General features: G+C 44.3%; 1 protein-coding gene across 4 annotated transcripts in view; it reads left to right on the top strand.

The window, feature by feature from the left end:
- Nucleotides 1-22230, top strand: part of CDK14 (cyclin dependent kinase 14) — a 678339-nt gene that overhangs the window by 156797 nt on the left and 499312 nt on the right. For 3 of the 4 annotated variants that reach the window (XM_073629651.1, XM_073629654.1, XM_073629652.1), the window contains one exon: nucleotides 11648-11893. In XM_073629651.1, the coding sequence (XP_073485752.1) occupies nucleotides 11648-11893 (246 nt within the window). The remainder of the gene's footprint in view (nucleotides 1-11647; nucleotides 11894-22230) is intronic. The other variant, XM_073629653.1, reaches the window with a different exon arrangement.

Raw genomic sequence — 22230 nt, 5'->3', positions numbered from 1 at the left:
GGGATGTATGTGATGTATATGATGTATGGGATGTATGTGATGTATATGATGTATGGGATGTCACATACCAGCATATGGAATGGATGCACAATGATGAGCTCAGGTCAGGGGCATTTTCTGAAAGCAGTGGGCCTGTGTGCAGGATCATAAGTTGGGCCCCCGCAGTTGAGAAAATAGTTGAGTGTGATTTTCCTTGCGCTGAATACCGGCTGTGGCTTAAAGGGGCACAAAGTGTAGAGGGTTCAGTAGTAAGTGACGCAAAGGTTCAGGAATAATTTCAACAAAGTTCCCGAAGCTCAACACTAGTTCCACAAACTGTCACCTGATTGGGGTTTTCTCAATCACAGTGAAATCTCTTTCCGAGATTGGTAGTGGCAACCAAGTGAATCATCTTCCTCCAGATGTGGGCGGGGCTAGCAGGTTTATGATTAGCTTTAGCAGTGGCCAATGACAGTCCTCCTCCTCCTAGAAACAGGGACTGCGCCCCTCTACCTGAACTGCACCCAATCTCTGCCCCATGACAAAAGCTGACAATCGCAGCTACAGCAAAGTTAGAGAACCAAACAATGTTTCCCATCTTTACAATGTGTGGGGGCACAGTGCCTCCCCCTCAATACAGGTGTGGCACAGGAAATTCTGAGATTGGAATGCATTCGTGTCTCACTGACACTTCCCTGCGCTGACACTTCTCTGCGCTGTTCTGCTGATGGGGAGCGAGTCGAGTGCTGGCAAAAGGGGCTTCATGTGCGGCACCAGTGCCGGGGGTCGCCTACCCCTGCAATGCATACAGTATTGTCAGTTTATTAGCAACCATGCTGCTGTTCTTTCAACAGATTTGAGTATTTTGAGGAGTTTAGCTCCATGTTAAACAGCTAAATGGGCCTATAGCATGCAATACTGTTGCATTCAGATCCATATAAATCCCCAAGTTCATCTCAGCACGTTGTAGGCCCTTGTGAGGCCTCAGTAGTTCTGTATGGCGACTATACAGATCGGTGTCGCGGTGAAGTCTGAGTCTCAGGGCAGGGCCCTTGTTCAGTGCCAGAGCAGCCCGATGATTCATCGCCGAGCTGTAAGATGCTCCGCTGGGCCAGATCCGAGCGAATGGACGCCAGCAGAAATGCGTAATATTTTAATTTTCTGCTGTCAAAATAATAATGATTACATAAGGGTGAGTACATGCACGTTATTACCATATTCTAATTTCGTTCACATTTCTGCTTGGTGCTGAAAACATTTACTAATGGGGCCATCTGTTTCTGAGATGGCTTTCTGGAACACGGGTAAATGGATTAGCAGCATTAGATTTAGACATCCATTCCCTCCACTTAATGTTAGAGAAGTTTTTACACTTTGGATATTTCACCCGGCCTCAGTAGGTGCCAAGATTGCCAAAAATTTAAAGCGACACCTTTACCAATTAGGGAAAAATGGCATTACGGTATTTCGGGGGATTTAAGGCATGGCTTCCACCTATAAATGCTACATATGCTTGAAAAGAGTGTTGTAAAGGATGAGCAGGGCCGTGCTGGGCGTGAATGCTTCTTGAGATGGCCATATTTATGCCCCCCTATGCCCGGTCATAACGCTGGTGACCGTGCCACATGGTGTCATTGGTTGGTATGATTTAAAATTCAGGCATGAAACAGGGCACTGGCAGGACATCCGTACTGCTGCCTCCCTAAATTATGTAGTTGGCAGCTGAGCCCGGTCCATAAGGGGTGCAGGGGCGCTGCCCTCCTGATCTCCATGCAATGCCCCCTAATCTGCATGCAGGGCATAGATTTCTATGAGATGTGTTTTTTTGGGGTTTTTTTTTTTTTTTTTACTGCGCCCCAAGCCCACCCACTCGTGACATTAGCCAATCAATATTCAATATTGTCTTCCGGCTTCTCCTCCTGGCCAATCGGGACAGGAGGCGGGTCTTAAGACTGGATTAACCGGGAGGAGAAGCCGGGGAAACCGTGACCTGGATGGGGTTTGTTTGGCGCCCCCACAAAAAAAAAATATGTAGCACCAGCCACCACTGGTAGTGCAGCAGAGAGGGGGAATCGTTTAAGATTGCGCAGTCATAAGCAAGATTTTGGTTAAGGCCTGGTTCACACCTATGCATTTTTTTTATTTTTTTTTGTGTGTGTGTTTTCAGTGTTGCAGAAACACACTATAATCCATTTAACATGGTTTCCTATGGGTCACGTTCACATCTGGCCCTTTCCATAAAATGCACAGGGACCAGAAAGTTGTGTTTTTGGTTCCATAGACTTCAATAGATCAAAAATGTGTATGGAAAAATGCAAAATGCACCTGGAATTTGCATCACCTGCAACCTGCATAGGTGTGAACCAGGCCGAAGTAAAAGAGCTTCAACATTTATGCTTCAATTGTGTTGACTGCTTGGCTGGAGTTACCCTATAAATATTACAAGGCTTAAAGAGGAAGTAAACCATGATGGGTTTTACTTCCGCTTTATTCCCCTGCAAGGTAAAAGCATAATGGTTTATTATGCAATGCATACTAGCCCATTATGTGGCACTTACCTGCAAACAAAGCCTGCGATGTCCCCTCTGGTGGAAGCATCCATCTTCACCCCTCTTCCTTCCGGGGCCGCGGACTCCGGGTCTGTGACTGGCCGGAGCCGCGTGACATCACTCCTGCGCATTCGCGCAGGAGCCGCCAGTCACAGCACGCGCTAGGGATGAAACGGCACAGAGGGCCGTTTCTTAATTGCGCATGCGCCGATTACATCATCGGCGCACTACAAGGTAAATATTTCCTGAACAGAGCACGTTTAGGAGATATTTTCAGTACCTATAGGTAAGCCTTATTATAGGCTTACCTACTGTATATGTAAAAATGTCTCAGGGAGGTTTACAACCACTTTAAGAATTGTAAAAGCCTGTCACATTTAACCACTTGAGTACTAGCCTTTATATACCCCTTCATTACCAGGCCGTTTCTCAACCTTCAGTGCAGTGATAATTTGACTGACAATTACTCAATCGTGCAACATTATACCCAGATTATTTTAGATCTTTTTTGACACACAGCTTATGGTTCTTAAAGCGGAACTTTGGAGAATGGGTACCTAGGTACCACCTAGGCGATTTGAGCGGAAGTTCTCCCCTTTTCTCTCCATGCCCGCAGCCTTCTTTTATAAGTCACTGGTCCCAGAAGGCTGCAGGTCCATTCACAAAATGCAGCGCAACAGGAAGGCGGCTGTAGAGCCACAATGAGCCATAGCTTACCTCCCTTAGTAAACATGCCAGTGCCGGGGACCCAAAGACCGGAGAGGGACTGACCTGGATGAGGACGGTACTGGACCCCTGGACAGGTAAGCAGCTTCAGTATTTGTACCTGCTAGCTTTTTATTTTTTTGAAACTGGGTAAAGAACCTCCTTAAGAATTGTAATAGGCAGACATATTAATATTATACAGGATTTATGCAGTATAGTGCCAACAGTTTGTGCAACGCTTTACAAAATTTAGGCAGACCGTATACAGCTACAATACAATTTGGTACAAGAGGAGTTAGAGGGACCTGCTCCTTTAGAGCTTACACATTTAACCACTTGAGTACTAGAATGTATATACCCCTTTTATTACCAGTCCATTTCTCAGTTTTCAGCGCTGTAATAGTTTGACTAACAATTACTCAATCATGCAAGATTGTACCCAGATTAATTTTAGATAATTTTTTGACACCTTCTGGTTTTTAACCAAAGGGTTTTTCTTTACTATATAAAAAAGACCAAAATGTGGGTTTGCTTACATTTACCTTTTATTTCTTTACTTTTAAAAAAACACCCAATCCCACAGTCATTGGTGGTCAAGACCCCCGCCATTACCTTCAATCTTCCGATCCTCCTTTCTGCTGTGTTTACAAACATTCAGCCTATTCACGACAGAGGAAGGGGAGGTTTCCCTCGTTGCGAGTAGTTGAGAAACAATACTAGTGTTTACTGGTGAGGGCTGTGATTGGTTCACAGTGATGACAAGGTACCGAACCACTATAACCAGCTCTATACATCGTGACTGTGATCTAAACCGTCATTGGACAGCTAAGATCTCAACCATTCACAAGCGAGCTGGGTGCCCAAGTGTGATTTCTGAAGTGCCGTTTTATAAACCGCATTCCAGAAATTCATATTCAGAGGTGTATAGAGTCAGCTCAGGTATTTTAACTGCAATATTTCCCTTCCTATTAATTACTTTTAATTAAGTTTTAAAGTGCCTCTGAAATAGCTTGAATTGCTTAATACTTAGACTACTCCAGGAAAAGTCAATTCCCTAGCACAGCCCCCTCCCTCCTTCTTACTGTCTGTGCTGGTCCAGCTACTCTGCCTTCTCGTCATCTTTCTACATAACCTTCGCTGCCAGGGATAGAGCTGAGTGAATATTATAGAGCAGCGGTCTCCAAACCTTCTATACAAAGATCCAGTTTACCGTCCTTCAAACTTTAGGGAGGCCGGACTGTGGCCAATGGGAGTAGAAAATGATCTGGCGTCAGAGGGAGTAAACCGTTCCTCATCTTTGGTTTTAGGGGAAGGAATGGTGCCCCATCGTTGGTGTCAGTGTAAGGAATAATGCCCCATTACTGGTGTCAGTGGAAGGAATGGTCCCTCATTGTTGGTGTCAGTGAAAGGACTATTGGCTCATCATTGTTGTTAGTGGGAGGAAAGTGCCCCATTGTTGGTGTCAGTGGGAGGAATAGAGTGGTAGGAACTATGGCCCACTGTTGCTGACAGTGGGGAGAATAATGCCCCAAGCTTCTGGAATCTGGCCTCCCAAGGGCCAGATAAAAGCAAGCAAAGGGTCACATTCGGCCCCCAGGCCACAGTTTGGAGACCACTGCTAAAGAGTGTCATTTGAGTGACAGCTGAGTCTGCTTGGACTGCTGGTATCACATTTAAGATGGTGGCACCCAGCAGCAGTCTCAGGGCTTTTGGATGTCTACACAAGAGAGGATTTTGTATAATGCATTAAATGTTAAGTGCACATATACTCTTGTGTGAAGAGTTTTGTTAAATTAGATGGTCTGGAGACCGGCTGTATGTTTGTTTGCAGTTGTTTGTTTGCTTTGTGGTTTAGCAAGGTTTCTGCTTACCGGTGATATGATCACGGACGCGGCAGCACTGACACCAGGGCCGAGGTTTGTTTGCTCTGACTGTTGTGGGACTAAATCTACAGAAGCTGCTGGTGAAATGTAATTACAGTGATACGGCCTATACGAGAAAGTCAAACAAAGCAATATATTGGCACTTGTATCATGAAGTGCGCAACGCTATGACAGCAGTCCACTAGATGTTTAACGAACGATCAGAGGACAGAAGAGCCTCAGACACAGGTTGTACTTAACACTCATTTCACCGCTCAATAGCTATTCTTCTGCTCCTTGCACCTGAACTGTGGCTGGATTTCTGCTCGGATTATCGATTTCCAGTAACGTGAAACATTTGTTCTGCAAAACAGCCTTTCAGAGGCTTCTGACTTCTTGGAGAAACGTGTTTTTGTGCCAACTGTCAGACTAAGTCGTATTCAATTTTCTCTACCAATGCGTCCTGATCTGAGCATCAATATGGAAGATCCCTGTAACTGATACCTAGGCAATTTGTCACATATTGCATTGTTCAATATGCACCTATTTTTTATTTATTTTTTTTATTTAAAAAAAAAATCCAAAATTTAGGAGACTTGAACCTGATTGGCTGTATTCCCCTACAGTCACCAAAGTGGAACTCCAGCCAAAAGAAGGAGAACAGTAAGTTCCTCTGTTCCTCTGTCAGGTTTTTATTTTATAAAGAGGGGAAAAAGGATCCTAGGCTGGCATAGGCTGCAGTATGGTAAGGTCTATGTAATACACAGTTCACTAGACAGTGTGGAGGTCTAGGAACCTCTCATGACAGTGTGGAGGTCTAGGAACCTCTCATGACAGTGTGGAGGTCTAGGAACCTCTCATGACAGTGTGGAGGTCTAGGAACCTCTCATGACAGGGTGGAGGTTTAGGAACCTCTCATAACAGGGTGGAGGTCTAGGAACCTCTCATGGCAGGGTGGAGGTCTAGGAACCTCTCATGGCAGGGTGGAGGTCTAGGAACCTCTCATGGCACGGTGGAGGTCTAGGAACCTCTCATGGCAGGGTGGAGGTCTAGGAACCTCTCATGGCAGGGTGGAGGTCTAGGAACCTCTCATGGCAGGGTGGAGGTCTAGGAACCTCTCATGGCAGGGTGGAGGTCTAGGAACCTCTCATGGCAGGGTGGAGGTCTAGGAACCTCTCATGGCAGGGTGGAGGTCTAGGAACCTCTCATGGCAGGGTGGAGGTCTAGGAACCTCTCATGGCAGGGTGGAGGTCTAGGAACCTTTCATGATGAGGTGGAGGTCTAGGAACCTCTCATGACGAGGTGGAGGTCTAGGAACCTCTCATGACGAGGTGGAGGTCTAGGAACTCTTCAAGTGGTACCCGTTCCTGAGATGGGCTATGGGATGTGTAATGTGCAGAGAGCAGTGCACATTACTGCTAATAGCCCAACTCTGGGACGAGCAAGAGTAGGTGGCTATGTTCCTATATACAATGGGACCATGGAGAACAAACGTAGTCAGCCTCTAACAGAAAGTTGGATCACAGCAGCAACAAAAAAAAAAAAAACAGGATTTGGAAGAGGCTGTGTGCAATACAAAGTGCTTTTCTGAGTTACAAATAAATACTTGAAACAAATATAATTAAGTGTCACTTTAAATGTTTGCTCTTGTCCAGCATACCTATTCACATCAGTATTACTTACTTTATTCCTCGCTCCTTGATCATCATGTCACTACCCCAGTTCTCTACCTCGTCCAATCAGAGAATGCCTTGTATTCATTAAAAAAAATTGAAGGCTTTCTGTGAATGGTGGAGTGCTGAGTTAGCGACCCCCGTGGTCACTATTCAGAAACCAAGCTGAACTAATTAAACTTTGCAATAAATAACATACCTGGAGTTCAGCTTTAAGAAGGCTGATGAACCAGGCTTGATGGTCTTCGCATAGGCGGAGCCCTCCCTTAAACTTTTTAGTCATTACTAGCTATGCATCAGTTCACAGCTGCATTAGTGCTAAGCGGGGGTGAGCATAGGGGTTCTTGTGTGAAAGAGCTATCCTATCCTATTCGGTCGTAGGGATTTATACTTGAGCAGTTCCGCGTACTATTATAGAACGGCATTTTATTTGTATTACTGAAGCATTACAAAGCCAATGCCTGTTCTGTACCATGGAAGCGAACAGTCTATTATAGGTATCAAATTCAGACTGCGCTTGCATTGCTTTAGATGTGGCCAGCAGCATTTGGCAGGCCTTGGCAACTTCCAAAGCTTGCCAAACACCTTAATTTAGGTCAATGACTGCATTCCCAAAATGCTTCTTAGATGTTTGTAAAGCATTCCACTTTTGCTTTTTAAAATTAATTATTTTGTTTTATAGCAGTCAGAACATCATGCACATGAAGTCGAAATATTACAGAAAAGACCGTCATAGTGTTCCTTAGCTTAACACATTGAGCACAATAAAATAAAGATTCCCTAGTAATCTATTTGTCAAAAATCTTATTCCACGATTTGCAGTTTACAACTTTCAATGCTGCTGGCTACTGCTCTGTGCTGCTTCTCTAAACTTCTGGTCTTTACAGGAAAGAGTTAACAGTGGACAGTGTAATCTCCAACCAGTCTGTTAACTTGGAGAAGGGAGGAGGAGGGAGCAGGGAAGTGCCTTGCCATCCTAGGCTACAGAGCTGTGTGTTTCTATTGATGCACACAATATAGGGAGACACCATTCTAATACCTTCATGCAAGGGTGGCTCCATAGAACGCTGCAAGAGGAAGGAGCCACCCTAAACAGGAAACCTGGGGCTGCGGTCATGGCACCAGCTTAGACTGGAACATGGACAAGGGTTAGAGATGAAGAAGTTGCATACTTAGTAAGTGATTACATCGGCTGCTAAGAGTACTTAAAAATGAGCGTTTGGTACAACTTTAAACAATAATACTAAAAGTTCTGTAATTTTTTTATGAAGTCTAAAAAGAAAACTTTGTTGGGAAAATAATTGTAGAATATTTCTCACGAGGCAGGAGTTCATATATATGATGTTGGTGTTGATGTATTTTTAGCCATGGAATCCAGACCTTTTGGAAATCCTCCAATGTATCATTTCAAATAGATTTTTATTTCCTTTGATCATTATCCAATTCAATTTTGAAACCAAAAAATTTAAAAAAATAACTATTCTGCTTAACAAGGTGAAAGCCTTAAGCTGACCATACGCTGTGGGAATTTGGGCCGGTTTTGGCGTGATCTTTAGCGCTTGCATCAGTCACTGTATTGCTCTTCCCGAGCACAATATGAAAGAACACATCTCCAACATCCCTTTAGTATGGCCATTCTCAATCAGGAACCCTAGGGTTCCTCCAGAGGTTGCTGAGGGTTCCTTGAGTTGTGGCTAATTGACCTCCCATTTGATGGTGCTTTCATAGTTCCCGGTCCATTGCCATTTGGCAGAGTCAGCAGCATGACACCAATGAGCTTTTTAGCTGACGGTGGCCTTTTTTCTGCTGACCACCAATACAAGGGCCATTTATCTAATGACCCTTAAAGGACTAATCTTAACAAGGGTTCCTTGATTATCTGAAAATGATTCCTAGAGTTCCTATGAGGTAAAAAGGCTGCTTTAGAGTGTCAAGCAATTGATCAGCAGTTTGCACAGCTAAGGTCTGTACCACCCTTTGGTCAGTAGGAATGCACATCCTTTTAGATGTGCAGCAATGCACATCTAAAAGGATGCTGGGGATGTGTTCTTTCAGATCGTACCCTTAGTAGGGTGCTGTGATGTTTACAGGAGCCTGATGACTCAATCTTGCTATGAAGTAAAGACCTGCAGACAAATCCAGCGATGGCATTACTGGCAAACGTCCCACACTCCTTGAGTGCTTTCTTCATATACCGCTTCCTCCCATTCTGAATATAGATATCAGATATTCCAACCGCTCACAAGCACAAAACAAGACAATACTTGTTTAGTTGCTGAACATGGACTGTTTATTAGAACCAAAATATAAGTCTTATATACAGTAGAAGAGGAGGTCCCCCCTCCTGCTCATATTACTCTAACCGTACACCTGTAACCAGAAACCTAATTAACATGAGCTAATTTACTAATCCCTTATAGCAGCTGATGTGACTGCGTGCCCTCCTGAGCATTGCTATGATGAATCAGGATTTCACTACAGGTCAGACTTGTCACCGAGCTTCACACAGTAGATTATACATTATCATAAGTATAAACACAGGACACCTTCTCACAATAGCAGGCGCTCTAGCAGGAGTCGGCCTGTCTACTACATTGTACAGAGGCCAATGTGATCAGCGCTCTCAACTAACATGTTGAGTTCAGGATCAAACAAACCAAGAATAGTCTTTACATAAATCCTGGGAGATATTGTGGATACATATTACTGTCCCATTTTAAGTAATCCAAGATATATTTTCTCAGCCACCCAGGATGGCACAGGGTGACTTAGACATAAGAGGTGCATGGGGAGCTGAAACAAGGGTTTCCCAACCTTTCCAAGGGATTCTGGGTTTCACAGGCCCTCCTGTCACATTACTGAAACTCAATGAGGTATCTCTTGAAAATTAAATTAATTGGTTGAAAAATTTTAATTGTATCTTGATTGCATGTCAGCTTTAAGGATTGTTTACTTTGCCCATATACAAGAGAATGGCTCTTCGCTGTGTATTTGCAAAAATGAAAACATTACTTCGAGATCATTTGCATGGCAGACGTTAGACACAGACAGATCTCTGATCTTGTATGGCCCCACCCCAGTCTGGCCTTTTTGTTTTGTCCCCAAGCAGATGATTCATACACTTCCATCAGGACCCCAGGGACAATATTGTCACAGTCACTGTAACCCCCCTAGGGATAATGCCTGGAGACAGCACTTCCTTTTCAGACATTGCTTAAAAAAAAAGGTTAAAGCTGAACTCCAAACAAAAATAGGACATTCTGTACATAAACACAGCTCTGTATTCATTCATACATCATTAAAGGTATTTTTTAAAATATAGCTAGTGTAGGTACCTGAGTATCAGCCGCTTGCAATCATCTGTGAAACAGCACTCAGACTTGGAGACCATGTACTCCATGGACATGGAACTGTAACCAGAGGACACTGTTCACTTTGTCCCTGCTTCTTAGACTAGGAAACTTCTTCTCCTGGATAAGACCCAGCCTATTTATGTGCTCTGCAGCCACCTACTGGGCACACCACCCCAGGGATTGGCTGAGACCCCATAAATATTCAGACTGCGCATTTGACCTGCTCCACTACTATGTTCTGGAGATTTCCAGAAAGAGGGGAAAAGCAATAGAAACTGCAGCAATATTTGAAATGTAGAAATAAACTCTCTTAAATATTGAGTTCGTTTTTGAGTGTTAAATTTAAAAACTTGGGGGAGGGGTATATGGGGGGGGGGGGTGTTTATTTTGGCATCTTGCCCTTGGGTATGAGAGCGCCTTGTCCCAGCTCTGAATTACCGGTTTGCAGAGAATTCACAGTACTGGCACATAGAGGTTGTGTTAGGTGATGGTGGTGTTTTCATGTTTGGGTTACAACAGGTGGATAAAGGCGTCTTACGTTTCTGTTGAAAGGGATTGATTACTTGAGTCATTGTTGAGTCCTCAGCAAAGCTGGGACCTCAATGAGCACATGTAGACCTTCAGCTGAGCTGCCCAGAACTTCTCTTCCTGGATAAGACCCAGGCTGCCCCTAACTATTTATGTGCTCTGCAGCCACCTACTGGGCACACCTCCCCAAGGGATCGGCTGAATATTCAGACTGCTCATTTTACATACTCCACTCCTATGTTCTGGAGCCTTCCAGAAAGCAGGGAGAAGCAATCAAAACTACAGCTCATGATATCCTAATCAGTCCAAAACCATTAGCAACTGCTCCACTGATTAGAGGAGCCGAAAAGGACTTAGCATCCTAGCACCTAACTAGTAGGGTGCTACACCAAGAAAAATGATTGGTTTGGTTGGATCCTTTTGCATATTTGCCTAACTTTTTTTTTTTTTTTTGGTATATGTATGTCTGGCTACAGGAAGAGTTTTCCTTATTACTGTAAATGTAGCCATAATGATGTATATAGATATTATATGTCTCATACCATGTGTATGATGCAATTCTTTTACTGTATGCCTTTATAATGAAAATAAAAATATTTTAAGTGTAAAAATAAACTTTTTTCGTTTTGTGAGTGTTAAATAAAAAAAAACTTGGGGGAGGGGTCGGGGTATTTTGGCATCTTCCCCTTTGGGTATCGGAGCACCTTGTCCCAGCTCTGAGTTACAGGTTGGCAGAGGGTTTTCAGTTCTGGCACATAGAGGTTGTATTAGGTGACCGCAGTGTTTTCATGTTTGGGTTACAACAGGTGGATAAAGGCTTCTTATGTTTCTGTTGAAAGGGATTGATTACTGGAGTCATTGCCGAGTCCTCGGCAAACAATGCATCCTGCTGAAAGGGCCATGTTCACCAAGCATGTCTATCCTCTGGGATAAGACGTACGTGTGTTTATTGTTCACTCCGCTCGGTGTACTCATCTTTTCCTCTCCTCCCCTTGCAGATATGTGTCACGAAGATGTCTACACGCAACTTCCAGGGAATGGACTCGGTGATCAAACCATTGGACACCATCCCTGAAGACAAGAAAGTGCGTGTTCAGAGGACTCAGAGCAGCTTCGACCCCTTCGAAAAAGCAGCAAACCAGGTGAAGAGGGTGCACTCAGAAAACAATGCATGCATTAACTTTAAGAGCACATCCGTGGGGAAGGAGTCTCCCAAGGTCAGACGACATTCAAGCCCCAGCTCGGTAAGAATGCTGCACAGGGTTGGGAGTCTGGTGGGATCAAGATTGCCGTCGCAGACATCCACTCCCCCGGTGTTTGTGAAACAACTTTTATAGAGAGCAGCAATGCAAAAAAATCTGCGACTTCTGTCTGACACCCGCTCCGCCTAAAACCAAGAATGAAGTTATGGGTGGAGGGTGCTCTGCCAGCACTGTTGCTCATGCGGTGTATCAAGTCTCTGCGAAAAAAAAGCACTCTCTCAAACTATAACCAACACAATGTAATAGTATATAATTGATAGTTGTGGTGTTGTCTAAAGCCACATTTTATTTACTTTTTTGCTTTGGACGGAATGTAAAAGGGTAGGAACCACTGTTGGTGTTTTTTTAGTGCCTGTGTCTTTTCTAGGGAGATGTAATCTCTGTTGGCCCTGGTGACTATTTTCACTGGAAAGTGGAGGAAAATCTAAATATTGAGTTGTCACCAGACTAGGTACAGAGTCTAAATCTTCCAATGTAGGCACCTGTACAGTGAGAAGAGCGCGATTTACTCACTTTGGAGTAGTTTTCTTATAATTTCCTATTGCACCTACAGGACAGGAAATGAGAGTATATCTACCGAATGGGGTAAAGCAAGAAAAAAAAAATGGATTTCTGAATGGTCCTACTTTTTTCCCCAAACTAGGGTACATCCAGGCACACAGCAACAGTAACCCAGATCTTGTACTCAGGTCTGTACTCACAAGTCCCTGGGCAATGGGATGCCTCCCTCCTGTGTCAGACAGACATTTCCATAGTGAACTCCGCAGCCTGGATCCTTGGTAAAATCCCCCTTTCTTTAGCGTCAGAGATTTTTAGAAGCTAGGCACCCAGCTCTAGTTTAGCTGGGACCTTGATGAGCTCTTGGCAAGTGTCAGCTGGCTTGCCTGGTGGGGCAGCAGCCCTCCAGCCTGGGAACTTCTCCTCCTGGACAAGAACAGGGCCGCTCCAGGCTTCAGACTATTTATTTATGCTCACTCCCAGCCACCATCTGGGCACTCTTCCGCAGGGATTCGCTGAGACAATATAAATATTCAGCTGCTGATTTGCTTTATCCAGCCCACTACATTCTAGAACTATCTGGAAGGCAGGGAAAGCAGTCAAACCCACAGCCAGTAAAACTCAGAGCAGCCCAAAGCAATCATACCCTGCTCCACTGATTACAGAGGAGTTGAACTAAATGTTCCTAGCAGCCTACTCTAAACTAGGAGGGTACTACACAATATGTTTAATCATTTTATGAACCCCAATCAAACCTGTAGCTCCTTTCCAATCTTGTGTAATTCAGTCATCTGGTGATTCAGTCCCTGTGGGGTGCAGCTCCCATATGGCTTGTCTTGCCTGATACGCAGAAGCATACAAGGGGGAGATGGAAGCGCACAATGAAAGCCACTCAATTGCTAATGTGACAGGAAGGCTTTATCTCCATCCCCTCCCGAACCACACTCTAACGCGTTTCACAAGTCATGGGCTTAATCGTAGAGCGGGGATTCTGTATGGGTTAGGATTGGTTCAGGGGGGGATGGAGCTGAAGCCTTCCCGTCACATTTGCAATTGAGAGGCTTTCGGTGTGTGCTGTAATTATTTTCTACTTAATGGAAAACTAAAATAAGCTTTTAGATCTCATTTAAACCCAGCGTAGTAAGAATAACCCTGAGTACAGCAGAGGTCCGTAATCTTCTTCTTTTTTTTTTTTTTTTTTTTTTTTTTTTTTATGCTCGGCTCTGAGCACAAAAATGTAATATAAATATATTCCTCAATGGCTACACAAGATATACAATCACTTTGTTTGCACCAATTGCCTTTACAAACATAGATATTACCTTACAAATGTATCAGTGATATCATCAGAGTTTGTGCAGAGAGCAGAGCTTAGACCAATGGTTCTCACTGGAGTTGAGAACCACTGGCTTAGAGGGACCCAGCAGAAAACTACAGGAAGGGGTGAAGACAAGACCAGTCCCCCTGCACGAGGAGAGAGAGCAGCAGTGAGCAGTCTTTATTGCAGGAATTGCCAGCACATAGGGAATGTCTCACACTAGATTGCTGCATAGATCTGGAGGAATTTACACAAATCACTCTAAGATACAAGGAAGAATATACATGTATCTTGTATTTAGGCAATATTTTTGTATCCCCAAGTTCAGCTTTGATGTGTAATTGCAGCCAAAACCAATTTTTTTTTTGGTGTGCAAATGGGTGAGAGGCTAGGACCACTGTCAGACTTTTATATTTGTCAGTTGTGCAGAAGTGGTATGGGGACACGCCTAAAGACTTCTTCACAAACAACTTGGAAGACCCAAATACTTGATCATTCTGACTTCTGCTGATAAAGTCAAGGTTTAGCCCACCCCTTCTTGCACTTCTCTATTTGTCCAACAACATGAAATGCAGACTGGATTTTCTTTTTACACGCATTTTTGAGGTGTTTCCGCTGTGTTTCTATTGAAGTCTATGGAACCAAAAAAGCAACCTGCTGCGGGAAAAAAGTCCTTGATTCTTTCCAAAAAACACACTGGTGAAAAACGCACAGATGTGAACGTGACCCATAGGAAACCATGTTAAATGGACTGTATTGCGTTTATGCAAATCTGAAAATGCACTGAAAAACGCATAGGTGTCAACCAGGCCTAAATCGGGACCTATACAGTGCCTTGAAAAAGTATTTATACCTCTTGAAATTTTCAACATTTTGTCATATTACAGCCAAAAACGTAAATGTATTTTATTGGGCTTTTATGTGATGGACCAACACAAAGTGGCACATAATTGTGAAGTGTAAGGAAAATGATAAATGGTTTTCAAAATGTTTTACAAATCTGAAAAGTGTGGCGTGCATTTGTATTCAGCCCCCCTCCCCCCCACTCTGATATTCCTAACTAAAATTTAGTGGAACCAATTGCCTAATTAGTAAATAGAGTCCACTTGTGTGTAATTTAATCTCAGTATAATTACAGCTGTTTTGTGAAGCTCTCAGAGGTTTGTTAGAGAACCTTAGTGAACAAACATTATCATGAAGGCCAAGGAACACACCAGACAGGTCAGGGATAAGGTTATGGAGAAGTTTAAAGCAGGGTTAGGTTATTAAAAAATATCCCAAGCTTTGAACATCTCACAGATCACTGTTCAGTCCATCATACAAAAATGTATGGCACAACTTTAAACCTACCAAGACATGGCCGTCCACCTAATCTGACAGGCCGGGCAAGGAGAGTATTAATCAGAGAAGAAGCCAAGAGGCCCATGGTAACTCTGGAGGAGCTGCAGAGATCCACAGCTCAGGTGGGAGAATCTGTCCACAGGAGAACTATTAGTCGTGCACTTCACAAATCTGGCCCTTATGGAAGAGTGGCAAGAAGAAAGCCATTGTTAAAAGAAAGCCATAAGAAGTCCCGTTTGTAGTTTGCAAGAAGCCATGTGGGGGACACAGCAAACTTGTGGAAGAAGATGCTCTGGTCAGATGATACCAAAACTTGACTTTTTGGCCGAAAAGCAAAACGCTGTGTGGCGGAAAACTAACACTGCACATCACCCTGAACACACCATCCCCACCGTGAAACATGGTGGTGACAGCATCATGTTGGGATGCTTTCCTTCAGTAGGGACAGAGAAGCTGGTTAGAGTTGATGGAAGATGGATGGAGCCAAATACAGGACAATCTTAGAAGAAAACCTGTTAATCTGCAAAAGACTTGAGACTGGGGCAGAGGCTCACTTTCCAGCAGGACAACGACCCTAGACATACAGCCAGAGCTACAATGGAATGGTTTAGATCCAATCATATTCATGTGTTAAAATGGCCCAGCCAAAAGTACAGAACTAGATCCAATTGAGAATCTGTAGCAAGTCTTGAAAATTGCTGTTCACAGACGCTCTCCATCCAATCTGACAGAGCTTGAGCTATTTTGCAAAGAAGAATGGGCAAACATATCACTCTTTAGATGTGTAAAGTTGGTAGAGACATCCCCAAAAAGACTCGCAGCTGTAATTGCAGTGAAAGGCGGTTCTACAAAGTATTGACTCAGGGGGGCTGAATACAAATGCATGCCACACTTTTCACATATTTATTTGTAAAAATTTTTGAAAACCATTTAGCATTTTCCTTCCACTTCACAATTATGTCCCACTTTGTGTTGGTCTATCGGATAAAATACATTTACATTTTTTTGGTTGTAACATGACAAAATGTGGAAAATTTCAAGGGGTATGAATACTTTTTTAAGGCACTGTAGGTCCACCTGTTAGGGCATTATAATAGTGACCATAGATAAGTAGTTTTCTGTAACAGAAATGAGCAAGGTCCTGCTCTAAATATGTTCATTAGGTCTGATAGGTAGTATAGTACCTGCACTGCCAGAACTGCTACACCATACCATGGTACCCGCACTGCCAGTAAGGTGTGGCAGTGTGAATATAGCCTTACAGTTTAAAAGTATATTGAATATTATACAGTATGTTTGCTTTAAAAACATAACGCTGAATTCCCAGGTATGGCTATTTTTTCCAGCTTGGACCAATAGAAGTATCCATGTGCCATACCCGGAAGATCCCCCTGGAAGCTGGAAATCACTGTAATGAGCACCACTGTTGCAGTGATTGCCGGTGTTTTCCTGCCCTGCTGCTTAGTGAACACAGGAGATCGCTCACTCAGCATGTGTGCCATTCAGAGAACACTTTGTAAAAATAGCCATGCCTTGAATTTAGCTTTACAGTTTGAGATAGCATTTCAGGAAAAATGAAAAGGTGAACTAATAACCCTACACCAGGGTTAGGCAACCTCGGCACTCCAGCTGTGGTGAAACTATAAATCCCATCGTGCCTCTGCCTCTAGGAGTCATGCCTGTGATTGTCAGGGTCTTGCAATGTCTCATGGGACCAGTGCTGGGACAAGGCCATTTGGTGCCCAGGGCGAAGATGGCAAACTGCGCCCCCTCCCCTTTTTAATAAAGAATCAATGTCGTTGCAGGGTATTGCACGGTATTGCGGGGTATTTCAGGGTATTGCAGAGTATTGCACAGTATTGTGGGGTATTGCAGAGTATTGCACAGTGTGGTGGGGTATTGCAGGGTATTGCAGAGTATTGTTGGGTATTGCAGAGTATGGCGGGGTATCGCCGAGTATCACAGAGTATGGCTGGGTATTGCGGGGTATTGCAGAGTATTTCACAGTGTTGTGGGGTATTGCAGAGTATTGCGGGGTATTGCAGAGTATTGTGGGGTATAGCAGAGTACTGCACAGTGTTGCGGGGTATTGCGGGTATTGTGGGGTATTGCAGAGTATTGCACAGTATTCTGGGGCATTGCAGAGTATTGTGGGGCATTGCAGAGCATTAGGGATGGCTGAGCATGGATGGATGGATGGCTGGATGTCACTGAGCAGCACTGTGGGCACTACACATCCAGCCCACAGCGCTGCGAGAGGGGAATTCTGGGAGGACGTCATAGTACGTCCTCCCAGAGTTAAGCAAAGGCCCTGTAGCCGTCATTCGACTATGGGCCGGTTGTTAAGTGGTTAAACAGCAGTGGTGGTCACTGGTCATTAACCTCGCCTCAGCCTCCTCCCCTCCCCCAATCCAGCCATTTATTAATCTGTTTTTTAGTGTTTACTTACACAAGTTCAGACTCAGAACTTCTGAGTCTGAACTTGTGTAAGTAAACACTAAAAAACAGATTAATAAATGGCTGGATTGGGGGAGGGGAGGAGGCTGAGGCGAGGTTAATGACCAGTGACCACCACTGCTGAAGATCTGAGTCAGAACACTGGCACACACTGGCACTGCAACCTTCTACCTTAGCTTCCTTCCAGATTGAATCCAGCAGCAGCTACTAGAGCCAGCCAGGCAGCAGCTCCTCAGCTCAGCTCCTTGAGGTAACAGCGCGCCGACACAGCTCCCGCCTCCCTGCGCTCCTCTGCGTCGTCCCACCTCGCCTCCGGCCGTGAGTGACGTCACAACGCTGGCAGGGACTACGGGACTCCTCCGTAGGGGAGTAAACTGTAACAGTGTAGTTGTGTGCTGAGGGAAGGGAGGATGCAGGAGTGCACAAAAGCAATTTGTACAGTGCCGCTGGGCGCTGTAAATGCACTGTAGACAGTAGTAGTATTATTGTACACACTGGCGGGTGGCAGCCGTGGCAGAACTTCCTATAGCAAATGGTACCGCCTAGGGCACGTGTCCCTTCCGCCCCTGCCTTGTACCGGCCCTGTATGGGACTTGTAGTTTCACCACAGCTGGAGGGCCGAGGTTGCCCACCCCTGCCCTACACCCTCGTTTTCCCCATTACTCAACTCCATTGGTAATGAGCTGTTGGTTTCCACAGAGCTTTGCAGGGCTTCTGGGACAGATCAGAAGGATTCTGAATGGTCAGCGCCGGCACAGAGAATCACTCTGATCCATCCCAGAAGCCGTGAAGAAAGATGACGGAGAAGAGCGGGGATTTCAAATCCCGGATCACTGCATAGGCACTGAAAAATGACTGCTACAATGCAACTGTTGTTCCTAGAGGGCATCCATGGACATCCTACCGGAATCACGGCCCTTGTGTGCATCCGGTGCACTCTGTTATTGCTGTGTCTTTTGAACACAGCTGATCACAGATCACGCCAAAGGGACAATCTACAATGGCTCTTTTACCACGCGATCAGCTGTGTCCAATTACATTTTCTGTGTTTTTTTTTTTTCGTTTTATTTAGCAAAAAATTAAACTCTGATTAAATACAACCAAAAGAAAGTGCCTATCTGTCTCAAAAAAAGATAAAAATGTCGTTATATGGGTACAGTGTTGCATGACCACACAATTGTCATTCAAAGTATGACAGCGCTGAAAGCTGAAAATTGGCCTAGGCAGAAAGGGGGTATAAGTGCCCTGTAAGCAAGTGGTTACGTGTGTATCCAAAACTTTAACTTTTGGATGGAGTATGGAATGGTTAAAACCCCTGTCAGATTTTTTTTTTTTTTTTTTTTTGTCACCTGTGTCCCATTGGAAGGATTCCTCAGTAGGCTCTACAAGAAAAGTGAAGAAATCTCTCCAAAATTAGCAAAACCCCCTCAAGACAGTTGTCACTACAACAAGTACCCCCATTGGAAGATCTTGCCTTCATCCATCTTTTGATGGAACCTTCGATGGATTGGTTCTGGTGAGAACTAAAAATGTTGTACTTGCCTTTACCTTCACTCCCAATGTCAATGGTTCAAGGACATCTCAAGCAGGTAAAGCAGGTATGCAGACCACAAAAAAATCTCAACAGGGATGCTAATGCTGCGTACACACGACCGGACTTTCCGGCAGAAAAGGTCCGACGGAATCATTCCATCGGACATTCCGATCGTGTGTGGGCTTCATCTGACTTTTTCTTTCGAAAATTCTGATGGACCTAGAAATAGAACATGTTTCAAATCTTTCCGATGGAATCAGTTCCTATCGGGAAAACCGCTCCTCTGTGTGCTGTTTTGATGGACCAAAAACAACGCAAGGGCAGCTATTGGCTACAGGCTATTGAACTTCCTTTTTCTAGTACCGTCATATGTCAACACGTTCTAAACCATTGCACTTTGGTGTGATCGTGTGTAGGCAAGTCCGTTTCAGCGGAACTCCGTCGAAAAAACCGTCGGAATTTATTCTGACGGAAAAACCGGTTGTGTGTATGCGGCATTACTCTTCCCTACTCTGACTAAAATGTAAAATGAAACTCTTGATTTTTATATACACTCCAAAAGATTTTAGTTTTCTATCTTTGATTAATCCTACGGTGCTGATCTGTTTTTACCAAAGTCCCCTATTTAAGCACCCACTAGAAATGTACCTTTTACTGAGTCTATAAAGCATTTTTTTTTGGTTCGTAAGTGATAGAAGAGGAGATTGGGCTCAGACAATATCGGGTAACCTCAAACACTGATTGTGGAACAGAGTTCATAGCACAGTGGGGGATAAAATCTCTTGAAGCTGAATTTTCTATATTCAATGCTACTCTGACAAAATTGTGCAATTTATGGACAATTTTGACACAATGCAAAGCTAAACTAGACCTCATTTAGAAAAATGTAAAAAGAATGTCAAATGAAAATCCATGATTTAATTGTACAATTTTTTACATTTAAATTGCCTACCATCAAAGGATGGATGAAGGCTATAGAATGAAACCGTTTTTTTTTTTTTTTTTTCAAAAAGGTAATGAGAGCGGTATAAATCCACATTTTTTTAAAATCATTGTAGATGAAGCCCATTATATATCAATCCGAACCCAGCTGTCATTTTCTTAGGGCCCGTGTCCTCGGCTGCATTCTGATATGAATCTAAAGTATGGAGGGTCTAGATTACTTTTACAATGCTGATAATATTTGGATCAGAGATCCTGACAAATATATTTAGTGTTTAACACTAACAAAGTGTCCACTAATACCCTTTAAAGTGTACTTGTAGTGATGCTAAAGTGACTAAACCTTGACACCAGTTGCAGGTAGCCCCAGCTGTTTTTTTAAGATGCCTTGGGAGTCCCAAAACCTTGGGTGCTCTAGATTTCAAATCCTAATTTTAGTGAGGAGGTCTGTGCTGCGGCCTTCAACTTACCATACTTTAGCAAAAAGGTCAGTAAGACTGTCCATCACAGTGGGGTCGTAGCGAGATATGGGAGGAGCTAAACTGAAGTCAGCATTTTCATACTAGATCATTCTGAGTTTCGGGGCTCCTGGAGAGCTTTAGAAAAAAAGCATTAATTACATAAAGTTGTCTGAAAACTACAGTACTTTGCAAAAGTTTTGAGCAGGTGTAAAAAAAAATGCTGTAAATTAAGAATGCTTTCAGTAATGTGTTAAAGAGGAAGTAAACCCTGATGGGTTTACTTCCTCTTTGTTTCCCTGCAAAGGTAAAGCATAATGAGCTACTATGCATTGCATAGCAGCCCATTATGTGTCACTTACCTGACACAGGAGCCTGCGATGTCACCACTGTCCCTTCTGCTACGAAGCATCCATCTTCTTTCCGGGTATCGTTGCTCCGGCGTTGTGATTGGTCGGAGCCGCAATGACGTCACTCCCGCGCATGCGCACAGGAGCCGCCACTAACGGCATATCGCCATCAAATGCCACCACTGTGCCCATCAAATGCTGCCACTGTGCCCATCAAATGCTGCCACTGTGCCCATAACACTGATATAATTCAATAATTTTACCTACTGTCCTGGGGGTTTACCTCCTGCTCCTTTCTCTCTCTTCTCCTCCTCCTCCTCCTGACGTCACAGCCAGACCCTGCCCCGGTGCCGAGGAGAAGATTCACTGAAGGAAAACAGTGTAGAGAATGGTAGGCGGAGCATAAGGCTCCACCTCCGCCAGTCACCAATCACTTATGGGCCAGTCACACGAACCCCCCACCCTCTGCCAAGTACGCCCATACACGGCGGCGCCGCTACAGCAAGCTGGCTACCGTGGGCTGCATGTGTGCGGGAGGCGGCCTCGGGAAGACGGGTGGGGGGGCTTTTTTTGCCCCCACCCCTGCAAAGTGCCGGCCTAGGCAAAAAAAACGCAGCCCTGAGGTTACCCTACCGCATTCTGGAAGAACATATTTAAAGAGGTGCTGGGATCTGTTAGACATGCATGTGTAGTCAGATTAATAAAAACGTCAAATAAGCTTAAAGGGGTTGTAAAGGTAAAAGTTTTTTCACCTTAATGCATTCTATGCATTAAGGTGAAAAAAACTTCCGTCAATACCGCCGCCCCCAGCCCCCCCGTTTTACTTACCTGACCCCTCGAAAGTCCCCCGCTCGCTCGCGACATCGATTTCGCCGCTCAGCTTGGCCGCTGATTGGCTACAGTGGATGGATTGAAAGCAGTGCAGCCATTGGCTCGCGCTGCTGTCAATCACATCCAGTGACGCGGCATGCCGGGGGGCCGAGTGATACAGTGAGCGGCTATAGCCGCCGGCTGTATCACGGGAGCACGCCCGCAAGAACTAACCACCATGCGAGGGAGCTCGCATTAAGGTGGTGAGTCTTTGCAGGGGGGAGGAGCCGAATCAGCCGCCGAGGGACCCCAGAAGACCAGGTTCAGGGCCACTCTTTGCAGAACGAGCTGCACAGTGAAGGTAAGTATAACATGTTTGTTATTTAAAAAAAAAAAAAATGACCTTTACAACCCCTTTAATGGCTTAAGCGAGGCGGCACCCACACAGCAAGGCTTCCCTCCATGGGCGCCAAACAGTAGTTCAAACTATAGAAATACAAAAAGTAGCGCCAAACCAAAACCCGATGAAAGTATCTCAAGATAATTTTAGTTGTTTGTAAAAAGTCATATAAAAACAGCCAACCTTCTAGCATTTGACTGTCTACTACTAG

The sequence above is a fragment of the Aquarana catesbeiana genome, linkage group LG05 (genome assembly GCF_042186555.1).
Source record: "Aquarana catesbeiana isolate 2022-GZ linkage group LG05, ASM4218655v1, whole genome shotgun sequence".
NCBI lineage: Eukaryota > Metazoa > Chordata > Amphibia > Anura > Ranidae > Aquarana > Aquarana catesbeiana.
This window is presented reverse-complemented; position numbering and strand designations above follow the sequence as displayed.